This window comes from Aythya fuligula, chromosome 5 (genome assembly GCF_009819795.1).
Source record: "Aythya fuligula isolate bAytFul2 chromosome 5, bAytFul2.pri, whole genome shotgun sequence".
In the NCBI taxonomy this organism is placed as follows: domain Eukaryota; kingdom Metazoa; phylum Chordata; class Aves; order Anseriformes; family Anatidae; genus Aythya; species Aythya fuligula.
This window is the reverse complement of record NC_045563.1, coordinates 59,398,215-59,425,811: the sequence shown is the minus strand read 5'-3', so window position 1 is coordinate 59,425,811 and position 27,597 is coordinate 59,398,215. Positions and strand designations below refer to the sequence as shown.

The following is a 27,597-nucleotide window of genomic DNA, read 5'->3' as shown; positions in this document are numbered from 1 at the left end:
TGTTTCTGAATAGTGAATTAAACATTAATTTATTAAATACAAAATAGTAGTAAATTACAATTGCACAATTTCTTACAGAGTTTTTATTAAGATCAAAATTACTTGTTCCGACTAGATTTATATAAATAAATCACAGTACATTTTTACTTGTGTTTAGAAGATTGTAATACATATTATAAAATTAAGATTGTTTTTTTTCCCTCAAACCATCACTGTGAAAGGAATCATGCATTATTTCTACTGAAACAAAATGCCCACCTAGTTGAGAGAGCCTTGATACAGGTATGGCTCTACTCTCCAAAATTAGACATGAAACATAGAGATACCAGGACTATTTACTGAACAAGAAATAATAAAGAATAGCACAATGTTCATGTGTTATTGAAAATGAAAGTATACCAAAACAACACAGCTCTCTTTGTGCATCTTTGCAAGGGGTATTAAAAATGACATTTGGCCAGCATGCAACGACGTAAAACATTTCAGTTTTACAGTGTCTACATCTGAGAAAAGGAAGGACAAACTAAAAAACCCACACAAAATAATCAAACAACCCAGATGCTTACAAGTTCTCACGTCATCTTCCCTTCTGTGCCATGTGTGCAGTGTTCAGTCAGCAGTTGAGTTTGTCCTGACGATACCTTTCATGAATAGCATTTGTCTCTGCCCTCTGGATCAGTGCATTTTTCGGGCCTTCAAGGAGGTGGAAGTCTTTTCAGAGAACCGCAGGACCCTGGAGTTTTCCCAGCTGTAGTTCGTTGCCCAACCCACTGTGTCAGATACTAACTCTAAATGCAGCTCAGCCCTGAATGTGCAGTGCCCTCACACCTTGCACAGCTTGGTTCATGTATCATAAGGCTGTTCCAAACAGAATATTGGTTGCAAGCAAGGCCTTGCAGTAAATACAGCAAGAATCAAAGTGAGGTTGTTACAGAGTCTGTCCTGCTCCGATTTTCCCCAGCACAGAGGGTTTCTATTAAATTCTACAAAGTTGTAGATTGCTTTCTCTACATGCTTTTTTCCCTTTTAGATAAGAAAGCCATTGTTTTCTTGCTTGACACTGAGATGTAATTGACAACGCACTGTTCTAAAGGGAAGAAAACATTTTATTGATGACAATTCAGGCTGAGTTACCTAGTATGTTTTTTTCTTCTTTCTGTTCAAATGAACTCAAAATGCATTAAGTGTAATTTAATTTGGTAGATTTCTAACTGGGTCAAACAGACTCTTCAATTGAATTTCCAGTCCTCTTTCTCCCTTTCCCTTTATCGTTTGTTGCTTTTAAGCTAGAAGAGAATAAAGAGAGTTTGTAGCATTTTTTAAAATTTAAATTTTATTTTTTATTTTTAATGGCAAATAGGCCCCCTCAGTGCTCTAACATTGCCAAATTATAAAACTCTAAATATATCTTTTGTACTTCTGACTTCAGGTGCTCAGTGTTGATATAACCATTCATAATGGTTGATGTTTAAAAAACAAAAAAAAATCCCAACTATGCCCTCAAACCGAGATGGGTGGACTAAAGTAACCTTACTTTTTATTCTGGTCTGTTGTCTCACTTCAGACCAAATGAGCATTCTTCCTTTTTTTTTTTTTTTTTTTTTTTTTTTTTCCTACCATACTTGCTTTCTGTTCTGCCACTCCCTGCCACAGGTTGCGATGTACGCATGTTGGTGCACTGCCAGGGTTATTTACAGGGGAAAATGAGGCAAAAGAACAGTGATGCTTTTGATGTCTTGTGAATTCAGTGAAAATAAAGAAATTGCAGCACTCAACAGCAGAAGGATTGTGCTTGTGAGTATTTTAGCAGGGGAATTTCACACAACTTCCCATTATAATCTGCCTCAGTGTCAGTATCTTGGAAGGTTTTCTCACTGACTTTTTTCGTTCTATTTTTTAATAATACCTGAAATTGTGGCTTGTTATGGAAAACTAAAATTAACAGTTTAATAGCACATCTTTTAATGAGTGAAGAAGGATTAAAATCTGACTGAGATGTATTTCTAAGGGATTTATTTCTATTTTACTCTTACTGTACTTGTGATACAGCATAATCATTCATTCATGGAAAATAAAAAAACAAATGAGGGTTGGAGGTTTGGAATTATTTGTTTGTGCCCTTCTACTAATTCACCTTTGGGAATCATAGTTCAGAAAAGCATGTGTGAACAGTATTGGGATCACAATTATCTCTTGGTTTCCAGCTGGCTTTCTAGCAGTAAACACTCTGTTACTTCAATGCACTGTTGCATTATTGTACGCTGCTGCTGTCTTCACATTTTAGTACCAGCCCACAAGAACGATACCCTGGGAATGTTTGAGTTCTAGGGAATAGCATCAATTAACTGGAGTATAAAAGTGAAGAGTAAAGCATCCAGGTGTAGAAAACAACTACTGCTCTGCTTCTGCACTTCTATGAAGAGGCAGGTATTTTTATAAAGAACACAGTAATGCCATAGCCTGGGTAACAGTTTGTAAATCATGAGTCAGAGAACAAGAGTTAGGAGGATTTTAAAAAATATATATTTTTTCCCTCATCTCTAAGCCTTTGAGGTGTGCTTGATTCCACTTGAAATGCTTCTTGAACATAGAGATATCTTCTTTGTTATAGAACTGTTTTCAAAATCATTCTCCTGATGCCAGCCCCTTGAGCATTAATGAACTGAGTATGGTAATAAAATCTAAAATATTAGCCATTATAATGATATTACTTTTCTTTTTATGCCCTTTTCAGTCGCTAGAGACAAATCTTAGAAAGGCTTTTACCCTGTTACATGAAGACAAAACGAGCTAGCTGCATAGGTGTTTTCCTTTTTACAGAAGCTATTGTTCTTTACATTGCCCTGGTAATAGCAATTGCAGTGGGAAAGCATGCAGCTGCCTGTTTTGCATCCCAGGTAGGGATGCATGTATAATGAGTTGCCCAGGAAATCAAAGAACGCCACTCCAAAGGAAAAGGTCCTCCTCTTTGCTCATGCGTATCTCCTCACATTGGCTCCTGGGAGATGTGCCTGAGCAGAGAGTGCAGAATTTTGCCTGAAGTGAGGATCATGCATGAACAGTTATAAGCATTGTATTTATATCACTGGTCTGCTGACATAAGGCTTTAGTTGATAGTGTAGTGAAATGGTTTTGCTAGGGCTATTTTATAGCTGTATTTCTTTGTTCTTCTGGACATGCCCAGTTACCATTCTGAAATGTTCCTTGGGCAGGCTTTGAAGAATTGTTGAGTTTTCCAGGAGTGTTCTTCATAGTATGGCATGAACTTATTTCAAGCTTTTAGATTTGAAGGATTTCTGCAAAGGACTCTAATAACCTTATTTTCATGTAAGGTGAAAGGAGACACCAACTGACTGTGGGGATAAAACCTTTCATCAGAAAATAAATGTCTGATAACAATTGTTCTGGGGGAAAAAAAAAAAAGAAAAAAAAAAAGAAAAAAGAAAATAAATAAAAAAAAGACTTCCAAAGCTATCAATTTACACTACAGCACTTTCTTTTTTTTTTTTTTTTTTTTTTTTTTTTTTTTTTTAATACAAGAACCACTTCTGTTGCTGGTTCCAGTCCAGTATCTATCGCTTTTCATTGTTATCATGTTACCTGTAAAATCTGGGTTATTCTAATGAACAGAACTTATGGTAGAATTTGGGTAATGCTTATGACCATACAAATAATCTATCAGTAGCAACAGTGTTGGCTGGAGACCTAATGCTACAAGTGGATAACATTGCACTACTTGAAACCAATAGCTCTTCACACAGTAGAAGACTGAGGGTCCTATTCAGCAAATTTTCAGGGTCCTATGGCTGTGGCCACAGAGGTTCCAGAAGCTCTCGCTGAGTCTAATCCTGATTCAGGAACCAAAATGATATGCTGTGTATATATTTCTCTGCACAGCCGGGATGCGCTGGACACCCTCCCCCACTTGATTCCTGGGAAGGAAAAAAAAGTGTCTCTGTTTAGCTTAGTGACATGAAAATCAATCCACAGTAATGAAATCTAGAGAAGTTAGCCAGGCATGTATGAAAAGAACAGGATGCCTGTGAAAAGGGAAGAGCTGTCAAAACCTAATTGTGGGCTCTGGCTGCAATAAAATTTATTGAAGAGGGAAGACAGGTTGGATATAAGGACGTAGCCAACTGCTGCTAAGAGACACTTCTCCTGCTCTAGGAGACAGTAATTGTTGCAATATTTCTCGCATGCTCTCTCAAGCGGTCCCTATCACCGTTTGGCTAGAGTTGAGAGCTCAGTGATGTGTTTTCTAAATCCAACTCTCATATGCCCAGGTGGGCGTTTCTAGTGTGGCATTTCAGCCAGTAGGTAACTTCTCATTTTGGGCATAGAAATAAGGGCAGAACTTCCCCGCTTTGCTTGATAATCCTCTACAACAGACTTGTCTGTTGGCACCACCCGTGCTCTGAAAAGGCATAGTGCATTCCTGCTGCAACAGAGCTTGTGAGCGTTCAAAGGTCGCCCTGCTGCAAGTGCACTGCTGTGGTCCTCAGGCACCAGTAATTGCTTATGGAGACCTGGTAATGCTGTGGTATTTTTGCCATTTTGTTACATCTTCCTGTTGCCTGACCATTATTTTCAACCACATAGGGTTGAAAAATTAAAAATTATTAAATTAATTATTATATTATGAACAAATAAAAGTTATTATTAAAAATAAACCATGGGAACACTTAAGAAGCAATTTAGTCAGATCATTGAATTTTTGTGTCTCATGAATCAGGATTAGCATTCCCTGTATTGGGAGGGGAGAGGATTAGACAGAGGGATTAAAAGGACATCTTTACCCCACTGGACTCTGTGGAATAGCCCCTGAGGATATGGCTAAGAAAGAGTTCAACAGGAATGCCAAATTTCTGCTGAATAGGTTAAAAGGGTGAGGAAGCCTCTTCGGCAGTCATCCAAGCGCAGAAGACCTGCATAACATTTCTGCTGAATAGGGCCCTAAAGACAAAAAACAAAACAAAACAAAACAAAACAAAAAAATAGGAACCTTAAAAGTTTTTCTGATTGTGTGGCTTCTTATTAACGTCTCAGATCTTGAGAGACACTTAAACATATCTTTTTCAGGGCAGTTAGACATCCCTTGAGATTTTCTAGTGGCATAGGTGATATAGTCTTACAAGAGAAGAAGTCAGATTAGATTTTTATATAGAAAAACAGTAGGTCTTGGTTATTCCTTTAAAGAGGTCTATTTCTTTGTATCAATTATCAGTGAAAGTTACCCAAGATCCTAAGTAAAACAAATGAACAAAACCAAACCAAAACAACAACAAAAACCACCACCACCACCAAAACCAAAATGGAACCCTTTATCTAGTGTATAATGTCTGTGGTATTCATGTATATATTAGACATTCAATTTCACAGGAGTGGAAAGTAATTAAAGGAGCAGACTTTGTTACTAATATTGGTGTTTCTAAGCCCTTTTCTAGGATTTAAGAGTACACATGTGGATCTTAGTTTTGTTTGTAAAATTTTATCCAACTTCTGATGCCTTATGGAAGAATTTAACATTATAGTAATGGGGAAGCAAGAAATAAGTCTTACCTCTGCGAGAGGATGCCAGTGAGCGATGGGTTTCCGTGGGTATGAGAGCATTTCATTCCAGTGGTCACGACCTAGACTTTCTGCATCGTTGCCTACTTGGCATACTCCAATGACCTCATTGTGACCTACACTGTGAAAATGTTCCATAATATGTTTTTCTTAAAATTTTACCTTTAGAATCATATCATTTCCATATTTCATTAGAGACATTAATAATGGGTTTTTAGAATTAATTCTAGCCCCAAAATATAATGAACTATAAAATACATGGGTTGGCTCTTTGCAATCAAAATAATTTAATGCCTTCCCCATTGTAGCATAAACTGTGCATCTGTATGCATTTATTTCATTTTTGTATAAGAAGTGTACAAAATTCTTTGATTGTGCTCTGTAATTAGTTGCAAATACAAAACTAAGCCACAATTTTAGAAATGGAGGTGTGTGTCTAAGGAGTTAGTGTAATTGTTCACAAATGGAAAATTGGTGTGTGGACTGTCTGATTGTATGTTCAGTTATTTCAGTTCTGCTAAGCATACGCAGCTTAGTTATGTTGGTTATGGATAGAAATCTGTATTTTAAAATTGATAAAGGAAATTCTGCCTGACAATATGATATATTTTAGTCTTCTACCAAACTCAATATGACAAATTATTTAATTTCTCATATATTGGGAGAAAAATAATGACTTTGTTTCTGGATGCAGATCTACAATGAGAGGTTTTGAGCCAATAGATAATGTTATTTTACAGGTACAGGTATCTCACCGGTCATAATCCATAACAGCTATCGACAAGTTAATTTGGTCAATGTTTTCTGGAGGGACGTCAAAGACTATGGCTTCATTGTAAACGGGATTAAGGGTATTCCTCTTGGTGGAAGTTTTTCTTTTCTTTAGTCGCCTTCCTTCACACATTAAAGAAACCTTCACGTAGGGATCTGTGTGAATCACAAGAATAATGTTGGTTTTCTTTTGTTGTATTGAAGTAAACATAAATGGAAAGTAAAGGGAGCAGTCTCTTTGCCCATACCTGCTTGCAGAATTAGTTACCTGTACCTGACTGGAATTTGAGCTTCTTTATTACCATGGAATGACTGGGAGGTAATGGACATTGGAAAGCTTTATATTGTTGAATGCCTATAACGAACAATTCAGGTTCAAGAAGTTCTTTTTTTTGTGTACTGGCCTCTAAAGGGGTATTAAAATATCTGCTGAACTATATTACACAAGACTCTTTTATACAACAGCCTATGTATCAGTGTACTTATAACAGCATAATTATTACTTCTGCAGATTTGTAGGACAGACAGAAGACGATAGTATTGTACACAGTAGGATTTACTGATGTATGGTTTAATATAATTCAAAGTGTAAAACTTAGTGGATTATGTTCCTCCAGAGAATTATAATTATTTGGGAATTCCTGAATGCAGTTAAAACAAAAACAAAACAAAACAAACAAACAAAAAACCAACAACCTATTTCCTTGTAGCTCCTTTCTGAAAGCCCTGCAACTGCTAGCATGGCAAATAAGTCTATGAACTCTTATCTGAATTAGTTCCTCGTTTTCATTAGCAAATTTTGCAGCTGTTGTTGATAAAAGGCTGTGATGATCACTGTTTTGTCCATATGTCAAGAGCAGCAGAATTGGCTCAGTGGCTCTTGGAGACTGTCAGTGGTCAGTCTGTCTCTGTGTCATAACAAATAGTCTTCTGTACAACACAGTTCCCGATGTTAGGAACATAGTTTGGCCAGCTAATCCTGTTTTGAATCATAGTGGCTTTAGAAATAATAATGTTGCTCTCTTTTTGAGAGCAGAATATTTTAAACTGTTGGTTAAAACAGAATGAGCTAAAATATATTGTTTACTTCTCAGAAACTTCTGTACTCAAGTGACTCAAGAGCTTGCAGTGTAAGAACCTCTCTTTAAAAAAAAAAATAAAAATTTGACGGTGCTGGAGTTTTGTGACTCAGCAGGAATAGGGGACAGAAATCCACCTTGACCATTAAATACATTCCTACCTGATGCTCCTGTGATATCCATTGCCTTTAAATTTCTTGCCTTTATTATTGTAATAGTTAGTCTACCAGCTGTTGGAAGGTAGCAGAGTGAAAACATCAGGTCACCAAGATCGACGTTATCCTGTTCCAAGGAAAGAGAGACAATGTGAAGCAATAATAACAATTTATTTCCTAACCATAACAAGAGCTAAGGGTAAAATAAACCTTTGAGAATCTACATTTCTGCAAGCAGAAGCTGAATTCTCATTCTGAAACCTTTGCATACAAGATTCATGTCACTACATTTGTTGCTAGACCATCAAAGCTGTGAAGTTTAAATGTGGTTACAGTTTTTAGTACTCAGTCCTTGGAGATGAAATGCATTTAAGTAATGAGGTATAGTGTGAGTGAGGCATTGGGAATGTGTTTGTTCTGTCTTGTGTTTTGAAGTGTGTAACGTTGTCAAGTTGCAGCAGATCTCTGTGCCTTTCCTTCTGGTCTGCAGAAGGATGCCCATAGTGAGATTCACAGAATGAACATTGCTTGGGCAGAGTAAAGTTTTCCATAGTTTCATAGACCTAGTTCCTGTAACCCAATATTTCATTCTTGAGTGAAGAAAGTAAATTCAAAACTATGTTCTAGGTTTTATGCTCACACACTGACACAGGAGTTCTACTTCAGAATACCTGGCATTTGTTAGGGTTAAACAGATACTGAGTCTAGAGGCAAGCCCTTGGGAATAGGGAGGCCTGGGATACAGTCTCTGCTAAAATAAATAAATAAATCTCTCCAGGAAATAAATACAAATAAATAAATAATAATAATAATAATAAAAGCTTCAGAAAAAGTTGATGAGAAAGAACCTCTTGTCTTGCAAGAAGTTTCTTGTCTAAAGTAGGAGACATGGGGTATGAATGGAGTTCTCCTATGTATCCCACTGAGAAATTTGTTAGTGGGAAGAAGATGACAGATTGCTTCCAACAAATATTTTCTGAGAATGAGTGGAAGAAGCATCCCACTGAGGACAGCAGGTTGTGAAAAAGTCAGTTTTTGTAATCCTTATATTTGTTTTGTGAATTTCACCTCAAATGAACTTTCTGATTCACTGAAAGTATTTGTCTTCTAATTTTCCTGTGAAACTCAGTACTGTAGCAAAGCCTAATAGAAAATAGTTGGATGGAAAAGATGGTGGTTTTAAATGTATATACATAAATTTGGGGCCCTTGTCCTGTTTTTAGGCACTTTTAGATAGACAGTCCTTCATTTTTTGAATGTAGAACTTGACAGAGGAAATGACCATCAGAAGAAGGATATTCTTCTACCTTGACTGCCTCCCTTATCTCATGGTGCTACTGCTAAGCTCTCCCTTACTTGACTAGAGATCATGTAAGCTAAGTGCTCTTTAAGTATGGATCAAGGGATGCCTTTTGATTTGTGTAAAGATCAAAGAATCTGTTGATAAGTCTTCAGGAGCTGTTTGTAATAGCTTCTATCCTGCACATACATGTGCATGTACCCTTCCCCATCTCCCCTTTCCAGTTTCCCTCTCTCAAACGAAGGGTGGTGGAGGACATGAAAGGCAAGTGAAAATACCTTGAAAGGGCTCCTAACAAATCATGTCTGAGCTAGCTGCTGTGCAGACTGATGCCCAGAGCCTATGAGGTCACTGTATGTAGCTTTGAGTTAACAGGGAAGCTGTGCAAGACAAAAAGTTGTGGTCATTGTTGCAGAAAAATGTATGTCAGAAGGGATTTCAGAAAATATGTGCATTCAGGCAGAAATGGGTCCTTTCCTTCTGCTGCTATTGAAGAGAGCTGCTGTCAAAGAAGGAAAACGCTGATAATGTGGGCCCTTTGTCAGTAATAACTAGCTTTTAACCCTGACTTAACTTTGTCCACTGTCATCTCTTCCGTTCTAAAGATCAGTGTTTTGTGGTGTTTGTAAAGCTGATAAAGGCTTTGACAATATCAGGATAGCTGATATGACTCACCCTCTTTAGAGTCTCTTGGTGGATTGTACTTGGAAGCAGACCTGCTGCAACACTGTGCCACTGACTTGCTTTGTGGGAGGATCTAAGTGCTGTTGGAGAAGGTGATGCTCTTAAGTCCTACAGGCTTACAAAGTGGTGTCAGAATATCCAGGAGAAATTTCTCTTGGCTAACACCTGCACTTACCTTTACAGGAAGACATTTGTAGGGGAAAGAATTTTTCCCCACCGTGAAGAAGAAAAACTTCCAGAATTTTAATTCCACATCTCTAAGATGCTTAGATTCATAGAATCTAAGATTTATAGAATCATACTGTAGAATTCTTTCTTGCTAACCAAGCAACTCTGAGGGGGAACAGAATTTCATAAGCCACTCCAAGCAATTAAGAGAAGTTATCTTTTGGCATTTTGGGGAATTTGTCAGTCTGGCAGATTTTGATTGAGAGGTTATTTTTCAGGAATTGGTCACAAAATTTTAGGAGAAGATAGCATTGTTGAATTACTTAGCTTTCTTCCATCATAAAAATAAAACAAAACAAATAAACTGTAAGGCATCTGTTGTTTCAACCGAGATATTGGAATATTTAGAAATTGTCAACTATGGCAGAGTCATTCTGTGCTCAACTGTAGTGCTCCGCTTGGTAACTTAAAATAATAATCATATTATTAAAATTATTTTCAGTGCCTTCTTCTGAAATTACTAATTGTTAGCAATTAGCTTACAGGATAAATCACTCCCTAGTACTGTGTCAGCAGCTCTGTGCTAGTCTTTAGCTGAGTGTAACTCATCCTGTTAAACAGGAGGATGTTTAATCCTAAAGAGAACTGTGACAATGGACCCTTAATGGCTTCACTTATGATTCCTTGGAGGCAGTGTCAAGAAGCTCAGGTCATCAAACCTTCTTAGTGAAACCTGTAAGTTGCCTGATAGAAAAGGAGTTTCTGACAAATGGGGATGATTTTTGTCATCAGATTTCTCTTGTGAATGACTTATCCTTTCTCATAAATATGTTTGGGTACAGAGAATAGGAATCCAAAAATGGACAGCAAGGCATAGAAGGAAGAAAGACGAATCATAGGCCATAAGTTCTCCATTTGTTTCTGGCTTAGAGGACATGCAGTCCTTGAGTTAGACAACTATAAGTTTTTATACCTGTGTCTTCAGAAACTTGTGTCTTGATTTTTGAAGCAGACAATCTGTGGTAGGTCTGCTATCATGCAGTGCCACACTGTGCCACTTTAATTAAAGTATGTGCCTCAATTATACCAGGTTCCTCAGCTCCCCGTGTATAAAAAGACAGCTACTACTTTTTTTTTTTTTTTTTCCCTGTTACGTTGCAAAAATAAAATAATACTAATTAGGGATTATGATGTGCTCAGATGTAGTTTTATGCATCTCATCAACTTAACCATTAAGGGGAGCACTTTGCAGGCAGTTATGACCTTGCTTTTTTCTTTTAAAGTTGCTAGCTGTTAAAATAGTTTTTCAAGACACTAGCTATTTTAGAGATTTTAGAGTTTTATTGCTCTGTCAGCTGTACAACTCAGACAATTGTAAGCTCGCAAACTACTTCCTTTAGCAGTTATACTGGTCACTGGAAATGAGGAAAAAAAACACTGGAGGTTTTGTGAACTGAGATGATATCAGTTTAAACTTCTAAAACATGGAAAGGACTTATTACCGCTATAATTAAATTATCTGTTTATTTTTTTCTTCCTGCTAGCAAAAGAGCATTATACTAAACAACCAAACAACAAAAAACCAACCTTCCTTGTTATTTCATAATTTTAACTGGAATTGCACTTCTGTACTACAAGGCAAAATTTTCTGTACATTCTTCTAATCTTCAATAACGCAGGGGTTTGAATTTTGCATGGATTCACTTTAGAGGCGGTTCACCCTGATAAGACAAGGACAATTTAAGTGTACTAGGCATATGTGTTATGTCTAAATTAATTAAAAAATACTTTAAGAAGAGCTATCTGCTTTTGGGGATATAAATTTATTAAATCTATCATCTGTGTTGAGAAGTCTGGGTTCAGATTTGAGTGATATAAAATATTAATTCAGTTCAGGCACGTGTCCATGACACAAGTTTTATGCAAAAACCACACTAGAAAACACTTGAGACTCAGATTTGTTTAGGAATGATTGTAAATTATGTAAGGTGTCAAACATGATGAACTTACAAAGTTAGCTCTAATTTTTCAATTATTTCTTCATAGAATTATTTTGAGTTATATGTATGAGAAACATGTATTGAGGAAAAACTCTTTAGAAATGTTTGATATTAATTGGATTTACACATGAATAGAAGAGTGCCAGCTGCCTTCTCATTACACAGGGATTCACATTTTAAGATGACTAGAACAGATATAACTGGAAAATTCTGTTTTCATGACATCTTAAATCAAAGAAATGAACTCTAGTCAAGTGGGCATTTATTAATGGCTCAATCAAATTATATATACAGAGATATGATTAAGTAAAGTTTGAGGAAAATGGGAATGGTCTATCTTACACAATTATTCTTTCAATACATCAATGTCAGACTATATTTGATGTTTCAAGTTAATTTGCAAATTGTATTATTTTTTCAGTGTGATTACATTTTTTTGCATTTCGTTGTCTTTCTTTTATTCAGGCTTTTCTTAGAAAAAAATGAATGCAATTAAGTAAAAAAGTTTTGAGAACTATGAATGCAAAAATGAACCTGATTTCACTTTCTAGAGAAAAACATCAAAAAACAATTCTGAAACTTGATTCTACTGCAGTGAAGGAATCTATAAGAAAGCGAAAATGTTTGAATGTAACTCACTCTGGATTTTATACTGCTTTGGCTACATAATATAATGTTTATGTCAAGTCAAAGGTTGGTTATTCACTTGTATGTGTATGCAACTGTACAAAGCGTGTATAGAAGCTAGTCTGAGGGGATGAACAAAAAGGCAAAATAAGAAAGGGCACCTTTGAATTCCTAGTATTCTCTCCATGAGATTGTCTGTGTCACAGCATTTGTTACTATGCATACATTGATAAAAATGCTGAACCTGTGTGATTCTTGCATAACTTATACAATGGAAAGTATCATGAGCTCAAGAATGTAAATAACAACAACGACAACCTTATAAGGAGGAAAGAAAGCACTTAAGTCAGCTGGTCAACTAAAAGAATATATTGTGTTCTTTTAAAACTCTGACAGCTAAATTCAACTTTAACTTTGTTTCTTAATCAAGAAATTCTTAGGAGGAAATTCTTTCCTATGAGGGTGGTGAGGCCCTGGAACAGGTTGTCCAGAGAAGTTGTGGATACCCCATCCCTGGAGGTGTTCAAGGCCAGATTGGATGAAACCTTGGGCAACCTGGTCTAGTGGTGGCATCCCTGCCCATTGCAGGAGGTTGGAACCAGATGATCTGTAAGGTCCTTTCCAACCCAGGCTGTTCAATGATTCTATGAAGTATGTAGCTTGATTTTTTTCTCTGTTAGGATTTATATTACTAATGATAAAGTGATGCCATAAAAAAAGCTTCTACTACCTTTTCTCCTAGATATTCTGGAGCACCTTCTAGTCAGATGCCTTGGCTGACAGACCAATTCTGAAGGCCACAACCTTGTGCTGTACTTCTTAGAGACTGAAAGAAGAAGGAATCCATTCTGCAGACTAGGTGGTAGAGAGCCACTATAATTTTCAGCTCAGGGTGCAGATATTCTTACTTTAACTTATTCATAGTTTTGCCTAGCATCTTGGCAACTTCTAAATAAAGACAGTATCAAAAGTAAAGCAACCAGCAAATAGCATGTATTTCATTATCTTTTTTCTTTTTTTTTTTTTTTTTTTTGGATTTAAGAAGAGCTCCACCCCTCCCTACCCCCCACCCACCAATAACAATGTTCTTGTTCATAATTCTTTTATGGTTTGCTCCTCTTCTGCATATTGTTCAAAACTGTACATTGGATTAGGGTCATGGTGTCTTTCCAATTTCACACATAAAACAGGATAAAGTTATACTATGGTGTCAGTAATTCCATGTCTCCACTTCATGGACTGGAAATCTTTTTGCATGGATTTTTGTCTTTTTCTTCTTCTGTTTCCATCATCCTTGTGTCATGACTACTTTTCTTTAAGGCAGATTGCTACAGTCCACATAAGTCCATTTATCCCTGGAAGTCTTCAAAAGACGTTTAGATGTAGAGCTTGGGGATATGGTTTAGTGGGGACTGTTAGCGTTAGGTCAGAGGTTGGACTCAATGATCTTGAGGTCTCTTCCAACCTAGAAATTCTGTGATTCTGTGATAAGGAGGATCCTCCAGACACAACTTTGCATTGTGTCAGTCAGTCAAGATATCCTACAGTGTGGGTAAATGGAGTTGAAGGATCTGAATGAAAAAGTCTAATGGTTCAGAATAAATCCAGTTAATGTCTCTGAGGACATAACTCGTAACTTGCTCTTGCCACAGTGTCCTTAGGAAGTCAAGGACAGAGGCCTTCTCCTGTAGGCAGTCAGTGTACTTATCTCTCTAAAGGCCCAACATCTCCATTGTCATAATTTATATCTTAAAATTAGATGGCAACAATTAACTGAAATTGCCTTTCCAATCAGCTGCATATCGTCTTCAGTTATCTGAATGCATTTACAGAATGTATTTATTCTTTCTTAGTCATTTCAGACTGTTAGTAAATTATTCTTTAATAAGGTATTTACTTTTAAAAGCCTCTATTCAGTACAGACAAATTTCATACACATTGTTATTTTAAAATTTATGCTTAAGTCCTATAGATTGTACTGGCTTTGAATCCTTTACATACATTTCTAATTCAATAGCCCAAAGACTAAAGTGCTGCATCTGGGCCTAGGAGTGAATCTAATGAATTATCCTGTAGCTATTGAGATAGAGATAATGTCTTAATTTGTTCCAAACTAAATTGATGAACTGGGGAGATGGCCTGAATTGAGCTAATGAAAATTAGTAGAGACATGGTTGGAGAAGCTGGCATACTTGTCCTGTTCATGTGTGTGTGGCTGTCAGAAGTTGATTTCAAAGGGAAAACAGAAATGAAGAATTCTAAAATGAAACTTCTCTAGAAAGTTAATGTAAGTAATTTTTAAATTCCCTGCGAGTTAAGAGGGTATACACAGAGTTGTTTCTGAAGGGTTGCCTAGATGGCATTGTTGGTCAAAGAAAGATGTAGCTGATCAAAGTTTAAGTTTCTCCTTGCAAGTTAAGCTGTTTCTCTGAAAAGTATTTTGTTTTCCTGAGTTTCTATTGCTTTACGCATCTCTTCTGTGACTTCCTGCTTTCTACAAAATATGAAGTACTGTATGGATTTAATAATACAAAAAGTCTGCCTTCCCTCCCTCAGCCTTGACTCTTCCATAAATTGCAGTGTATCTTTTATCATTTTGATTGTTATGGGGAGGGGGGATGTGTCTGTGTGTGGGTAAGCATAGGGAACACTTGAGAGCTGAAGATCATTGCATCTTTCTAATCTAATATTTAAAGATGAAAATGTCATAACCTGTAAGATGTGAGTTTACAACTGAAGTGCTGTGGACAGATTTGCTCCTCTATTTCTTTCAGTACATTCCACTTCATTATATTCCACATTGTCAGTGTTTATAGATTGCTGCCTTAGGTATTATGCTTCAAAAGTCTTTTGAAATGGAAGCCTCTTGAGGGTGGGTTTGATGATTTCACACTGCTAAAATACTTCAGTACAGAGTTGACTCTGCAGAGAAGGCAGTAATGCTTTAGAAATGTTGACAAGCTTGGGAACAGCAATGAAATGCAGATTGTTCTTTAAAGGAATGGGTGTTTGGAGAACTATCTTGAAAGAAAATCTAGGGGGAGAACTTCAATTGGGAAGCAGAAGAGTTTTAATGTTAGGTGACAATTGTAAAAAATGGAAGGACAGGTAGGTGAGACAGAGAGGGGATGCCTCACAGAGGGCAGTTTCACAAAACAATCCAACAGCGCAATCTGAAAGAATGGACAGTAGTTTCCCAAAGTGAGGACCAAAGCTTTTAATGAACAGCTGTCAGTATAAGTCATGTCAATACCTGTATTTTTTCAGTATACTGTAACTGACTGGGATTAGACCTCAATTTTATGTGAAATACTCAGATACAAAAAAAAAAAAAAAAAAAAAAAAAAAAACCATCACAACAAACATAATAAAACAGGTTACTGCCATTGTAGCACCAACCATTGTAGCACCAACTATTTCACAATACAAGGTAATCTGGGTGGGCTGACCTTACTGACGTAAAAACCCTTGAAGATCACAGACAGAAGGAGATGAGAAAATAAACCCTCATGGTTTCAAGGCTAAATCCTGGCCTGTTGTAAGAAGGGGGAGGCTAAATTACATATTAAGTGTTCAATATCTCTAGGCAGGCATGAGCTTGAAGAAGATGAAGCAGCAAATCCATTCTAACACACAAAATTACTTCTGCCATGAATTACTTGACAGTTACCTTTTGCTTCTGTTCTGACATAAATTGAAAGTAATGTTTAATTATCTCAATATCCCACTAATAATGAAAATTTCAAATACCTCTAAGAAAAATTGCAAGGGAGGAAACCGGTTTTGAAAAGAAGTTAACTAATCAAAATATTTTAATCCAGAATGTCTTGCCCATTAACATTGTTGCTTAATGTGTTAAAATGAAAATGTCAATTTAAACTAAATTTGTATGCAGACTAATGCGATAGCCTTTCATTTTATCTTGAGTTACAATGGCTTCACATGGACTTACAGCTCCACTGAAATACCAAACAACGGTCCAGCTTCTGGCCCCACTCAGTTACCTGTTCGTGTACAGGCACTGAAAGCATGCAGTGTAGCAGGGATGTGAGGGCACTATTGGGCCTTGCTGGCTGCAGCTACCCTCCTGCCCCAGCCCGTGGCCCAGGACCCCACTTGGGCCCAGCTACACTGTAGGATGGTGTCCAGCTCCCATCCACCAGTGTGCTCCACCAAGTCAGGCCCACCATAGGGGTGCCCTCCTACAGGCCCTGGCCTTGGCCATCCCCAGGGCTCCCCCAGCTCCTGGCCAGTCCCACAGCACATGGCTCCTAGTAGCCCAGCCCCAGGGAGCTGCAGGCCCTCGTCGTGCCCTGACATTGTCTTAATTAAGTCTCACAGAGCAGCCGTTCGGCAGAAAAGAGCTGATATGGACATGCTGCTAACGTGAGATGAAATTAAAGCTATAGGCCCTACTTGCAGTTCCTCACTATTCCTTAGCACTGAATGTCATTCTCAGTGTTAGCATCTTGTGTTGTGTAAAACAGCCGTCTCTTATATCATGAATTCTAATCACATCACCCTGAGGAGGAGAGAAACAAGTATGTGGGTAGTGTTGAAAAAAGAAAGTCACAGTATCAGGGGAAAAAAACCTCTCCTTTTCAGTCTGCACCTATGGTGTTTTATGGATGGATCCATTATGATTACATTGGGTGCTCTCTGATGACTTCCTTTCTACTCAGGCTTAGGACAGATTGTATTCAAAATAGGTGATAAAGAAGGGTCATTTTTAGAAACCTGAATCTATTTTTGTTCTAAGTCTCTACAAGCCATTTTGGTTTTGAACAAGTTAATATGAAAAAAGAGAATGTTCAAAAAATACATAATGTACGTGAAAACTAGAAAGCTACTATCAACCTTTATGTCACAGTAGCATGTAATTCCTGCTATTACACAGCTTTTCTCTAAGAAGTTTTTTTTTGTTTGTTTTTGTTTTTGTTTTTGTTTTTGTTTTTGTTTTTTTTTCTTTTTAATAATATTTAAAATCAGATCTCTGTTGTTGGGTTTTAGGCATTTGCTGAGTGAATCTATTTAATTTCAGTATAGCAGATAGGGGGGTCTGCTGTGCACTTTTCTGTGTATGTGCCCTGGAAGGCCAGGAGGCAGTTATTCTGCTCAAGGCTCTCATGTAATGAATGCAGAAGCTAGAACAGCATGTGTTCATTGTTAATTGTAAACAGATGGTGAAGAAGCGCTGTACCCCTAGATTTTGACTACTGGAGTATAGTGGACTCCTTTTGCAAACTACAATAACTACTAATCAGTGTACTGCCATTAATCCAAACTTCATCTAATCATTTTAAAAGTTCTTGTGATATCTGAAAATCAAATCCAAATTCAGTGAAATCCCTGATGTGCCCTTTCTATTTCTCTTTCTAATCCTTTTTGGTTTCTAATTTCCTTAAAAAGTGATACAAGAAGTAATACCTCAGTTAATAAGGTATATCTAAGGCAGAATTTTCAAAATTTTCTCTCTCTCCCTTTAAACTTAGTGGCCATTTGATAGGTGGAGAAAGATGTGTAATTTTATGAATATTGCTCATATTTTTTTCTAAGAGTTGCACAGACATTTTCTTCATTGTCACTTCAGTGAAAGATATTTATTGTTTGAAATAGGCATCTCTCGTGGTTTTCCTTGTAATTTTAAAACCAATCACAAAGTATCTCTCCACTGAAATTTCTTCAACGGATTTGGTCCTCTAGAGATGACAATTCTGTTGTTGTGTTATAGCTCCACTCTCCCCCCTTCCCCCCCACCCCCTCCACCAGTTTGAGAACTGTTCTGCTTTTTTTGTTTGTTTTAAAGTTTAAAGCTTTTGTAAAAATCCCTTATGTTTAAATCTTGTTACCTCTGAAATTTTCTCTGGTTACTGTTAGTGTAACTAAACACAAAATGTTGGCTTGTAATCTGTTAATCTGTCACCTGTAATGCACCATCCCCAAAAATATATGGAAGTAAGAGAAAAATGATGAAAAGGGATCTCTATGGCTTAAAAACACAGCTGAGAGCATTCCACATAACCTGCCATTAAACTGAATGCACAACTAAATTTAACATGTATTTTACTAGTAACACTTCTCTGTAAAATTACCCACTTTTAACAATAGTAAAGCAATTTCAATAGAAGTTTCATTTACTTCTTAGTAATTTATTTAAATGGGTCATGAAGAAAAGAAAATCACTGCAAATTTCAAAGTGAAGCAGCCAAAGTAAAGAGACTACTTCACTACTAGCAATACTCTGCTAATGGATTGGGTGAAAAGGTGTGCAGTCACATTGCTTTAGTTGTCTTTGTATGGCCATTCATTGTAATTGCACGTTACATGGGAAAAGAATGTAATTATGGATGGTAAGGTTAATTGTACAAAGCACATTTATTAAATATGTCAAAATAGACAAAACACCTAAATCTTCAATGCTGCAAAATTGTCTCATTCTATGCTTTAGAATCTCTCTGATTTTGAAATATAAAAGAAAGTAAAATAATGGAGGAAGGAAGAAGGACAATAAAATTAATGCTAATGAGAGTATTATTTCAGAAGTGTGGAAAACTGCTCCCATCCTTGATTTATCAAACTGTGCTGCAAGAAGAATTCCCATTTGAATCAGGAGAGAAGTCAAATTATTTTATTTATTTTTTATTTTTTCATGGTGGGAGGGAACCATAAGAGATTAGGGCTTGATGGAGCTTTGAGCAACCTGGTCTAGTGGGAGGTGTCCCTGCCCATGGCAGTTGGGTTGGAATTAGGTGATCCTGAAGGTCCCTTCCAACCCAAATCTTTCTATGATTCTAAGGGAGGCTGTTCTTTTTCCTCCCAGAGATACTACTGACAGTTTCACAACAGACTGCTGTGTAAAATTTGCCAACTGCATGATGTGCCAATATGCTGTTGGTATATAACCCTCTCAGGGCAAACCTCCCTGAATGACCTGAAATAATGGCATGGTATCCGTGGTGATCAAGCAAGTAGGGGTTGCTTTTACCAGTTCTCTTAGGCAATGCCAGAAACGTTTCTCCGTTTCTCAATTGTAGCTGCTGATGCTGCCCAAAGGGTCATGCAAATAAAGTGACCCTCTTTTCTTCTGAGATTATTCTGCAATATTGCCATTCTGACACTAAGCCACTCAGATGTGGGGAAGGAGATTTTATGCTGTTGCTGTGTATCATTCACCTACCTTGCAAATAAGTAGAATATTTTAACCTGGGAGCTGTTAAGTAGTTTACCAATGTAGCACTACATCTACTTAGGAGCTGTACAGAAAAACAGCTTTGAATTAAAGCCGAAGACTGTGAGGAAGCTAAATGAAAGGGAAGGAAAAGAAGACAGAAATCTATTTTAGAAAATGTAGATTCTGAATTCAAGTGTATCATTCAGGTACCTATGACATGAGCAGGTGAAAATGTGATTGTGTAGTATGATAACAGTTCTCTTTATGTAGTAGTACTTCTCTATCAGATGTGCTCGTGCCTCCCTATTATATTTAGACAAGTACTGCTGGCAATTTTAGGTCCACTTTAGTGAACATGCACGGAGAGTAGTATAAGATGCAAGATAAAAAGAGAGCACTAAGTATAGATACAAGTGCTTTAGTACTGTAAGTCCATAAAAGTGAGTCAACAGAACTTCCTTCTCTTAGCGACTCTTCTTCTTACTTGTGTTACTTTGCATACACTACATGTACAATATCATCTAGAAAATAACAGGATTTTGTTTCTATGGCTAGTTTTACTCCCTTCCTGACGGCATCACATGCATTTGCATGACGTGGGTCAGGGTGAGTTGCCCACGCTCCTGCATGGTTATGTTTATACCCAAAATAACTGGTGTTATTATGTACATACTACCATATGGGTAGGAAGATGGTTGCATTTTTAGAAAATCTGAGACTGACTTAGTATCCTGGAGTCACTTTAGTGCCTTCTCAAATTTTTCCTTTAGTTGTTTATAATTTAAAAAATATGATAGTTTAGAAATGAAGACAAGGTTGTGAATTGCCTTGTCCGAAGTGATGAGTTCACTTTAGAACTGTTCATTTGAGAATGAACAATGATTTTGTGTACACTATTTGACACCTTAAAAGGGCCTGACTTCAATTTTTTGGAAGTATGATTTTGAAATAATTTATGTAGTTATCTCTGAGCACTGTGACTCATAACTTTTGGAGCAATACTGTCTGAAAAGAATGATAATGTCAATTTTTGTGTGTGTTGCTTAAGCACTGAAACGTTTCCTGAAATAAATGATTTGTGAGAACAAGAGAATGTCTGGATGGAGGTGAGGAGAGTGAGCATCTATTGCTTCATCTACTTGCCTACTTTTAAAACAAGCACACTTTTTTTGTTTTGTTTTCCCCACCAAGATATATATTATGGCTATAGATATCACAATAGATGCTTTTTATTTGTTTTATAATATATAATATTTATGCAATATATAATATATAGTATTTATGTGTTTTATAATAAAAGCTCTGTGATAAGTGAAGTGTTTTTCATGACTTTCCTAAGACTGCTGATAACGAGTAAACAGTAGAATTTGGAAAAGAAGTACATGAGAAACACGGCTGAGCTACTGAAAAGAATGACTCAGGGTGCTCACTGCAGAGATCTTGAACAATAATCTGTTCTGTTTTCATTTTATTAGGGCTGCTGCCAGCCAGTCAAAGTTGATGATGTGGATATAGGGCTCAGGTTATTTCTGATATAGGGATTTCTGTCTGCTTCTTCCAGGAACAGGTTTGATGGGTGACTCACTCATACTTTAGCCATCTAATGTGGGGGGAGGAGAAGGTGGAGTTTTAAATCTTTGTTGAGCAGGACATTGTCATGTATTTGTTTTACAGAGAGGAAAAAAAGGATGTTAACTTGCTTGCTCTGATGTTCTAGTGAATTTTTTGAGGTACACCTCAGGTGATTAATTTACATCATTCCATGGAGCTTTTTATACAGTTTACAAGGTACTGTTTCCAAACTGTAGCAAGAAGGTTATGCATGAAATTTAAGCTCTAGTGGCAGTTTTTTCCCTGACTTCAGTAGAGTCAAGATCTCATGCTGGATACCACTCATTTTTACCCGCATAGAATGTTGCAATCCCAACAGAGACTGAAGTTTATTGCTAGATTATCATTTACTGTAAGATTCTGTGCTCAGTGGAGTACAGACATTGAAAGGTTTTCATTATTTTAAAGTGATTCTTTTCTTCCTGATGCTCGTAAAAACTCTCTAGGGGGCTTGAAACCAGTGCCAGCTGTTTTCTTCCTATTCTTCTTGTACAGACTTTCTTTCCCTATACCACATACATATTTATTTTATCATTAGGGTTGTTCAGAAGAGTTATCGTAATGTAGATCAAATGGTTGATTAAACCACAGCTGGCTTTTAAATACATTTATAAAACCCCAGCAAGCTTTTATAATAAAACATATAAAGAACCCTATGAATTCTGATAATAAATGTACAAATTAGTGTGGAAATCATTTTTTTTTCATTCTTCTGCATTAAATTTAATAGTGTTTGGGTAGCACTTTTTAGATTAATAGAAATATTGCATAGAAATAGAATAGAAAATATTAGTATTGCTGTTTGCCTAGCCACTGCTCCGTTTCAAAGAATTTTGCTGCAGGAAATGGAACAGGAAGTGTTAGGTAGGAGGAATAGTGGGCTTCAGCCATGTCTACTGTGGCTGCTAGCAATTGGTTGTCTGACAGGCAGGGTTACGTTTTCTGATGTTGTGATAAACTGCTATTTTTAAGACGCCAGATTTGGCCCAAGAATCTGAGTGGGGAATTTATCCCAATAGTTCATATAATCAACTGTGAAAACCTCCAGCTGTCAGTTGTTTTCTGCTTCCCTGCCCATCACAAGCAAGATGCCATCACTAGTCAGAAATCTTCTTCCAGATGGCGTATGTAGCTTTCATTTGAGTCTGCCTGATGACAGTAGCAAATGATTAGACACTCGCTAAGGTAAGCTGCAGCTTGTGACTACTGTTTTCTTGAGTAAATAGAACAAGGTGTTTAATCAAGACAACAAAGTGCCAGAAAAATGTAGCTATGTGAATCTCAAATGTCATTTTACCACAAACGTTATTAGCATAGCGTCTTCATTTGAGCCTGCCACTTCACCAGACTACACCATGTGCAGTACTCACTCTGATGCTCTGCCAGGGAGCCGTGGGAAGGCGCAGACACTACAAGCGACGATATGCGTCATTTACCCACGTGAGAAGTCCCAGTGTCTTCAGCAGGTCTAACTACAGAAGTTAATATATCCCTGCCTCTAGTGTTTGAGTTGGCATTGTAAATTGCCATTCAGTGTTTGTGAGGACCAGGGCAGGATTCTGAGGTTTGAGCGTCGGCAATTTGAAAAAGGTAGTGGCCATGGGACTGATAAATCTTGATAAAAAAGGCTCCTTTGGATGTAGGTATCTCAGTTTTGCCTTTTTTTTCTTTAGCTCTGCTCCCAGAAAATATCTCACTGAAAGAAGGATGCCTTTGTGTCCCCCTTTCCCTGTGTAGTTTGGCTGTCAAGTAGTCTGTTCTAACAAAGTGAAATAATTGAAGTAGCTGTGCATCTTTGTAGTAATCTGAGCAAGGTTCTCTACAGAGCCTCAGAAGCAGCCCTTGTGCTCTGAGGGGCCAGGGTCAAAGAGGGAGAAGCTGTCGTACATCTGTGAGGCCTTGCAGCAACAGTCAGGCTGGAATGACACTGCTATTATACTTGCAGACCATATAGGCAAATTTTAGCAAAATGTATCTTTTAAAGGTTCTGTTCTTATTTATGCCAATCTGATTGTTTCATCTTTTATTTCTTTCAGACTACATGATCAGCTGCTAAAAGCCTCCTAGATTAGAAAAGCTATAGGTGGGTGGTACCTGACCAAAAGTCTTTAACACATGGTTGGGAATATGCAGGCTTAATCTGTAGCTAGTTCCTCTTCTGGTGCCACTTCATATCTCTTACATTTGTTATTAATAACATTGTCTATTTAAGTAATAGTACAGGGCTACTTTTTTTTTTTTTTTTTTCGTTTCCTGATAAAGACTTCAGTTGAGTGTTTCCGCAGTATATCCTGCTCCACCAGTCAGCTCAAACCTCACTGCAGCTTCTGACGTTTTCCCCCCACAAAGTCAGTGGGGAGGTCTGAAGAGAGCCCCTGCACAGTTATTTAGCAAATGGTGTAGCCTCCTCCAAATTCCAACAACTCTGTAATTTAGTGCTGGAGGTGCTTCCCAAAGAGCCAGGATTACTCCTAGGGGTTATTCCCCTCTGTACTAACCTGTACAAACATACTGTGTGTCTTGGTAAGAGTTTGGAGCACAGATGCACATAATCCCTAGGTTACACAACATGTCCACCTATTGCTTAATACCAGACTGACATATATATGAAAAAAATGTTTTTCCATAAGAACTGGAGAAACAGACTGTGCATAGAGGAAAGATGTACAACCCTAAAACATACTTTTTGGTGGAGAAATAAATATACCTCATGGTATACCTCGAGGCTTTTCACATAAGTACAGTGTGTGCTGATCAAAATGAAGAATGCTTTCAAATTTGGCTCCAAATATTGAAACTAAACTTAGTGGGATTTTGCAGAAATTTTGATGAATTTACAACCTATTTAAGTACTCTCCATGGCTTTTGCTGGACAATAAATAAATAAATAAATAAATAAATAAATAAATAAAAAGACAAAGCAAGCATTCCCCAAACTGTTTAATAATTAAATGTGTGCTTGAAATGTTTTTTTTTTTTTTTTCCCTGCCTGGCTAAATACATATTTAAGCTGAAAGTTATATAACCCTGTAGAAAAAAATGGCCATGGTTTCAATCTAATCTCAAATTATGTGCAGGCTGGTTGCAGTGAAGATCAGTTAATACAGCTGTTTCAGAGTTACTGCTGTGCGAATGCCCTTTGCTCATCTTGAAGAAATACTGTCTATGAATTGTAAAATACTAGAGCATTGTTTTTGTTTGCTGTTTCCACTAACAAAATTGCATGGTATAGTTGAAGGACAGGCTTGGCTGGCCAGGATCACATTTTGCCTTTGCTTTTGTACGCAGGATGTATGTTATTGTGAGTTGTTTCACTGAGGGCTGAGTATAGTTTAGAGAGTGATTTCTCGATAAAAAGAATTGGCAGAGGAGGGTGAGAAGAAAGGGGAATGTATACTACATGGGTGGTTATAGACTCTTGCAATAATCTAGAAAAGCAGGAATTTAGGATTGGGTTTAACCTTTTTTAGCATGTAGCTAATACATGGAGGAAAGCGTTCTTCACACCACAGCCATAGGGCTGGAAAGCAGGAGGTACATGTAATGCGAAGGCAGAAGAGGAGAGAGGAACTCAAGAATATGCAGCATTGTGGAGTTGGGGAAGAATTGGTGCAGAAACCAGGATTTCCATTTCATAGGAAATGGAAACTCAGTTATATATAAAAGTTATTTCCATTTTGAAGCAGACATATATAACTTGACTTGAAAAAATTTGCTTTGATTTAAAAAGAGCAGGGTGTTTTTTTCCTATTTCAACTTTCAAAATATTTGAATATATTGCAACAGAAAGGCATTCCAAATGCAAAATCAAAATATCTTTTTCTGGAGTTTGACTTCTCAAATTACCAAGGTCAAAATTATTTTTTCTCTCCAGAATTCTTTCACTGAAACGGTCCCATTTCTACTTTTTTTTTTGTTTGGTGGATAAACCCTGATGTCTGTGTTCCCAAGTTCAGTAAAATTCATGTGGTACATACACATATCCACATTTCTCTGAGTCAGCTTGGCCTTAAACTAGTCCAAAAGCCCCAGTAAATATTAACTGAGGCTTCAGTGTTATTATAAGATTCATCCTGTTTCTGGCCATGCCTGTGGAGCTAAAAAGCTGTTAGGAAATCACTTGCACTGAATTGTCACCATTCTTGAGAGCCACATTTGCAGTGCTTGTACCACTGACTTGGGACCAACCTATCTGCATCTCAGACCATTGCTCTTCAAAATATTTGCCTTTTGTTTCAGACTTCAGACCATTCCCAAGTTTTCTCGATTATAATTCTGACAGTTCGCTAGTTGCTCCAAACAGGATTAGGCATCCACTGGCTTTAAGTTTTCAGAAAATACATGTCAGTATTTTCTCTACTTCATACAACTGTAAATAACTTGATCCATCCTTTCTTTAGCCATGCTGAGTGCTGTTTTCTAGTCACTTAAACTTGTCTTATTTCTAGGAAATCTACTCCTGCAAGTAATTAACAAAATCATCAGTCAAAAAAAGAAAACACAGAAAGACAAAAGGAAAAACCCAGTTTTGATAATGAAAACGAACCCATTTAAATATTTATTACAAACAAAAAAAAATATTTATTACAAACAAACACACAAAAACATAGGAAAAGCCATGGCTAAAGCAGTTTTCTGATGCTGAAAGCTAATTGATTTCTTTTTTATCCTTACTGTGGTAATCCATAGTAGTGAGAAATTAAAAAAAAAAAAAAAGGAAAATTATGAGATAAAGAATGACCATCGTGCTTTATGAGAAGATGAATATCCACTAATTTGCCTCTTTAAGGTAAATATGCTTACTGTAGTTTTCTGAGTACTTTTGGTTTTGGTTGTGTATTTTTATTGATTACTTTTAATCCGTCTAAAATTTAAGTGTGGTGAATCTTACTGCTTGTGTCTGCTGCCTTAATTTGCCTAGGCATGTGATAACTGTTGCTGCTCCTTAAGCTTCTGACAGGCTTTAGTGTGGCCAAGACATTTGGGTCTGCAAACCCAGACACTCTTCTCTTCCAAGAAGACTTGTATTTGCATATCAAGGAAATGGGTACACCTCTGCACTGATTGCTTCCCTTATGCCAAAGACTACCTGATTTTCTGTAAATGGAATGACAGATTAATGCTTGGATAGGTCTTCTGTATTAAAAAAAAAAAAAAAAAAAAAATTCATCGAGTGTTTCTCATTTACTGTTACAGTCCTAAAAAAGTAGATATAGCACTTCAACACTAACAGTTTGGGTTTGAATTCATACCTAGAGCCACAGATTTGGTTCGTTTCTGTTCCTTCTCAAACTGTTGACTGCAAAAAAAAAACCCACTGTAAACATTTTAAATGCTTTCCTGAGATCTTGCTCAATGTCCTTACTTTTTAAAAATCCAACAATTTGCCAAATGAGGGATTTTAGAAATACTGGCTAAAACAGCTTGACAAGCTAAACATCTTTTAAAATCAGAGTAGGTGGACTTAGTTGACTTACTGCCAGCTGCAGTGAGTGTAAACTGCTGAAGATAAGCAGTGCTATAGGTGCCAGGAATCTGCAGATTCTGAACCCAGTCTCACTTCTGCTATTAAGTAGTGCCCAGACTCAAGCAAGTCATGTCCTCTGTGTCTGTTTTGCTGCCCATGAGTTTACCACAGTATTTACTTCTTTCAAAGACAGAGGTTTATTTTCCTTGAGTTTTTGGGGTGTAAACAGTATGCACGTGTATTTGGCATACATTAAATTGCACACAGCCTCTTAGCAGGAGTGATCCTGAGAGATGCAACCTTTGGGGATTTTATTTCTCAGTGTGAGGACAGAACAGAGTTTTGAACTGCAGAAAACCCGGTAGACTTGGTCTGGCTTCAAAATTTTACTTTTATTATGCTTTCCATAAGCAACTGACTGAAATCATTTAGTCTCTCTCTTTGCCTCTTTTCCACACATACTGTGGTTGGCATTAACATCTCTGAAACAGGGAACTTGGAACTTCCTTCTGGTGATGTTATGATTCCAATTACATCTCAGTTATACAACATAAATGCCTAAAAATACAAATTCTCAAATCTTTCTTTCTTGGGAAAACTTGAGAATAGCAGCAGGGAACAATCAGCACTTCCAGAATGGAAAATTTCAAATACTTATGACTATCCCACTTTTTAATTCTCTCCTTTTCAAAACACTATCATGTGTATTAAGATACTGCTTGAATTATTATCTATTTATTTATTTATTTATTTATTTATTTTGGTTGCTGTTTGTTTTGTTTTTGTTTTAAATGCTGACCCAGTTAAGAATGAAAGTTTCCATTCTTTTTTCTTATTTTCATTATTACCCTGCTCTAAGTGGGGGTCCTTTAAATATTATTCTTTTCTAGAGAGATCACCTGCTTAGAGACTGATGAAGGCCAAACATTTTGAGAATCCAAACAAACTGTTATGAACCACAGCTAGATGTCTAGTTCACAGAAATCCTTCTCT

General features: G+C 36.9%; 1 protein-coding gene across 6 annotated transcripts in view; it reads right to left on the bottom strand.

Annotated features, from left to right (window-relative positions):
• Window positions 1–500: 500 nt before the first annotated feature.
• Window positions 501–27,597, bottom strand: part of SYT9 (synaptotagmin 9) — a 66,818-nt gene continuing 39,721 nt past the window's right edge. Inside the window, exons 4-8 of one of the 6 annotated variants that reach the window (XM_032187659.1) lie at window positions 7,583–7,703; window positions 6,327–6,498; window positions 5,563–5,692; window positions 4,800–4,956; window positions 3,882–3,932 (exon numbers count right to left, since the gene is read on the bottom strand). In XM_032187659.1, the coding sequence (XP_032043550.1) occupies window positions 4,849–4,956; window positions 5,563–5,692; window positions 6,327–6,498; window positions 7,583–7,703 (531 nt within the window). In that variant the 3' untranslated portion in view covers window positions 3,882–3,932; window positions 4,800–4,848. The other 5 variants (XM_032187657.1, XM_032187661.1, XM_032187660.1 and 2 more) reach the window with 5 other exon arrangements.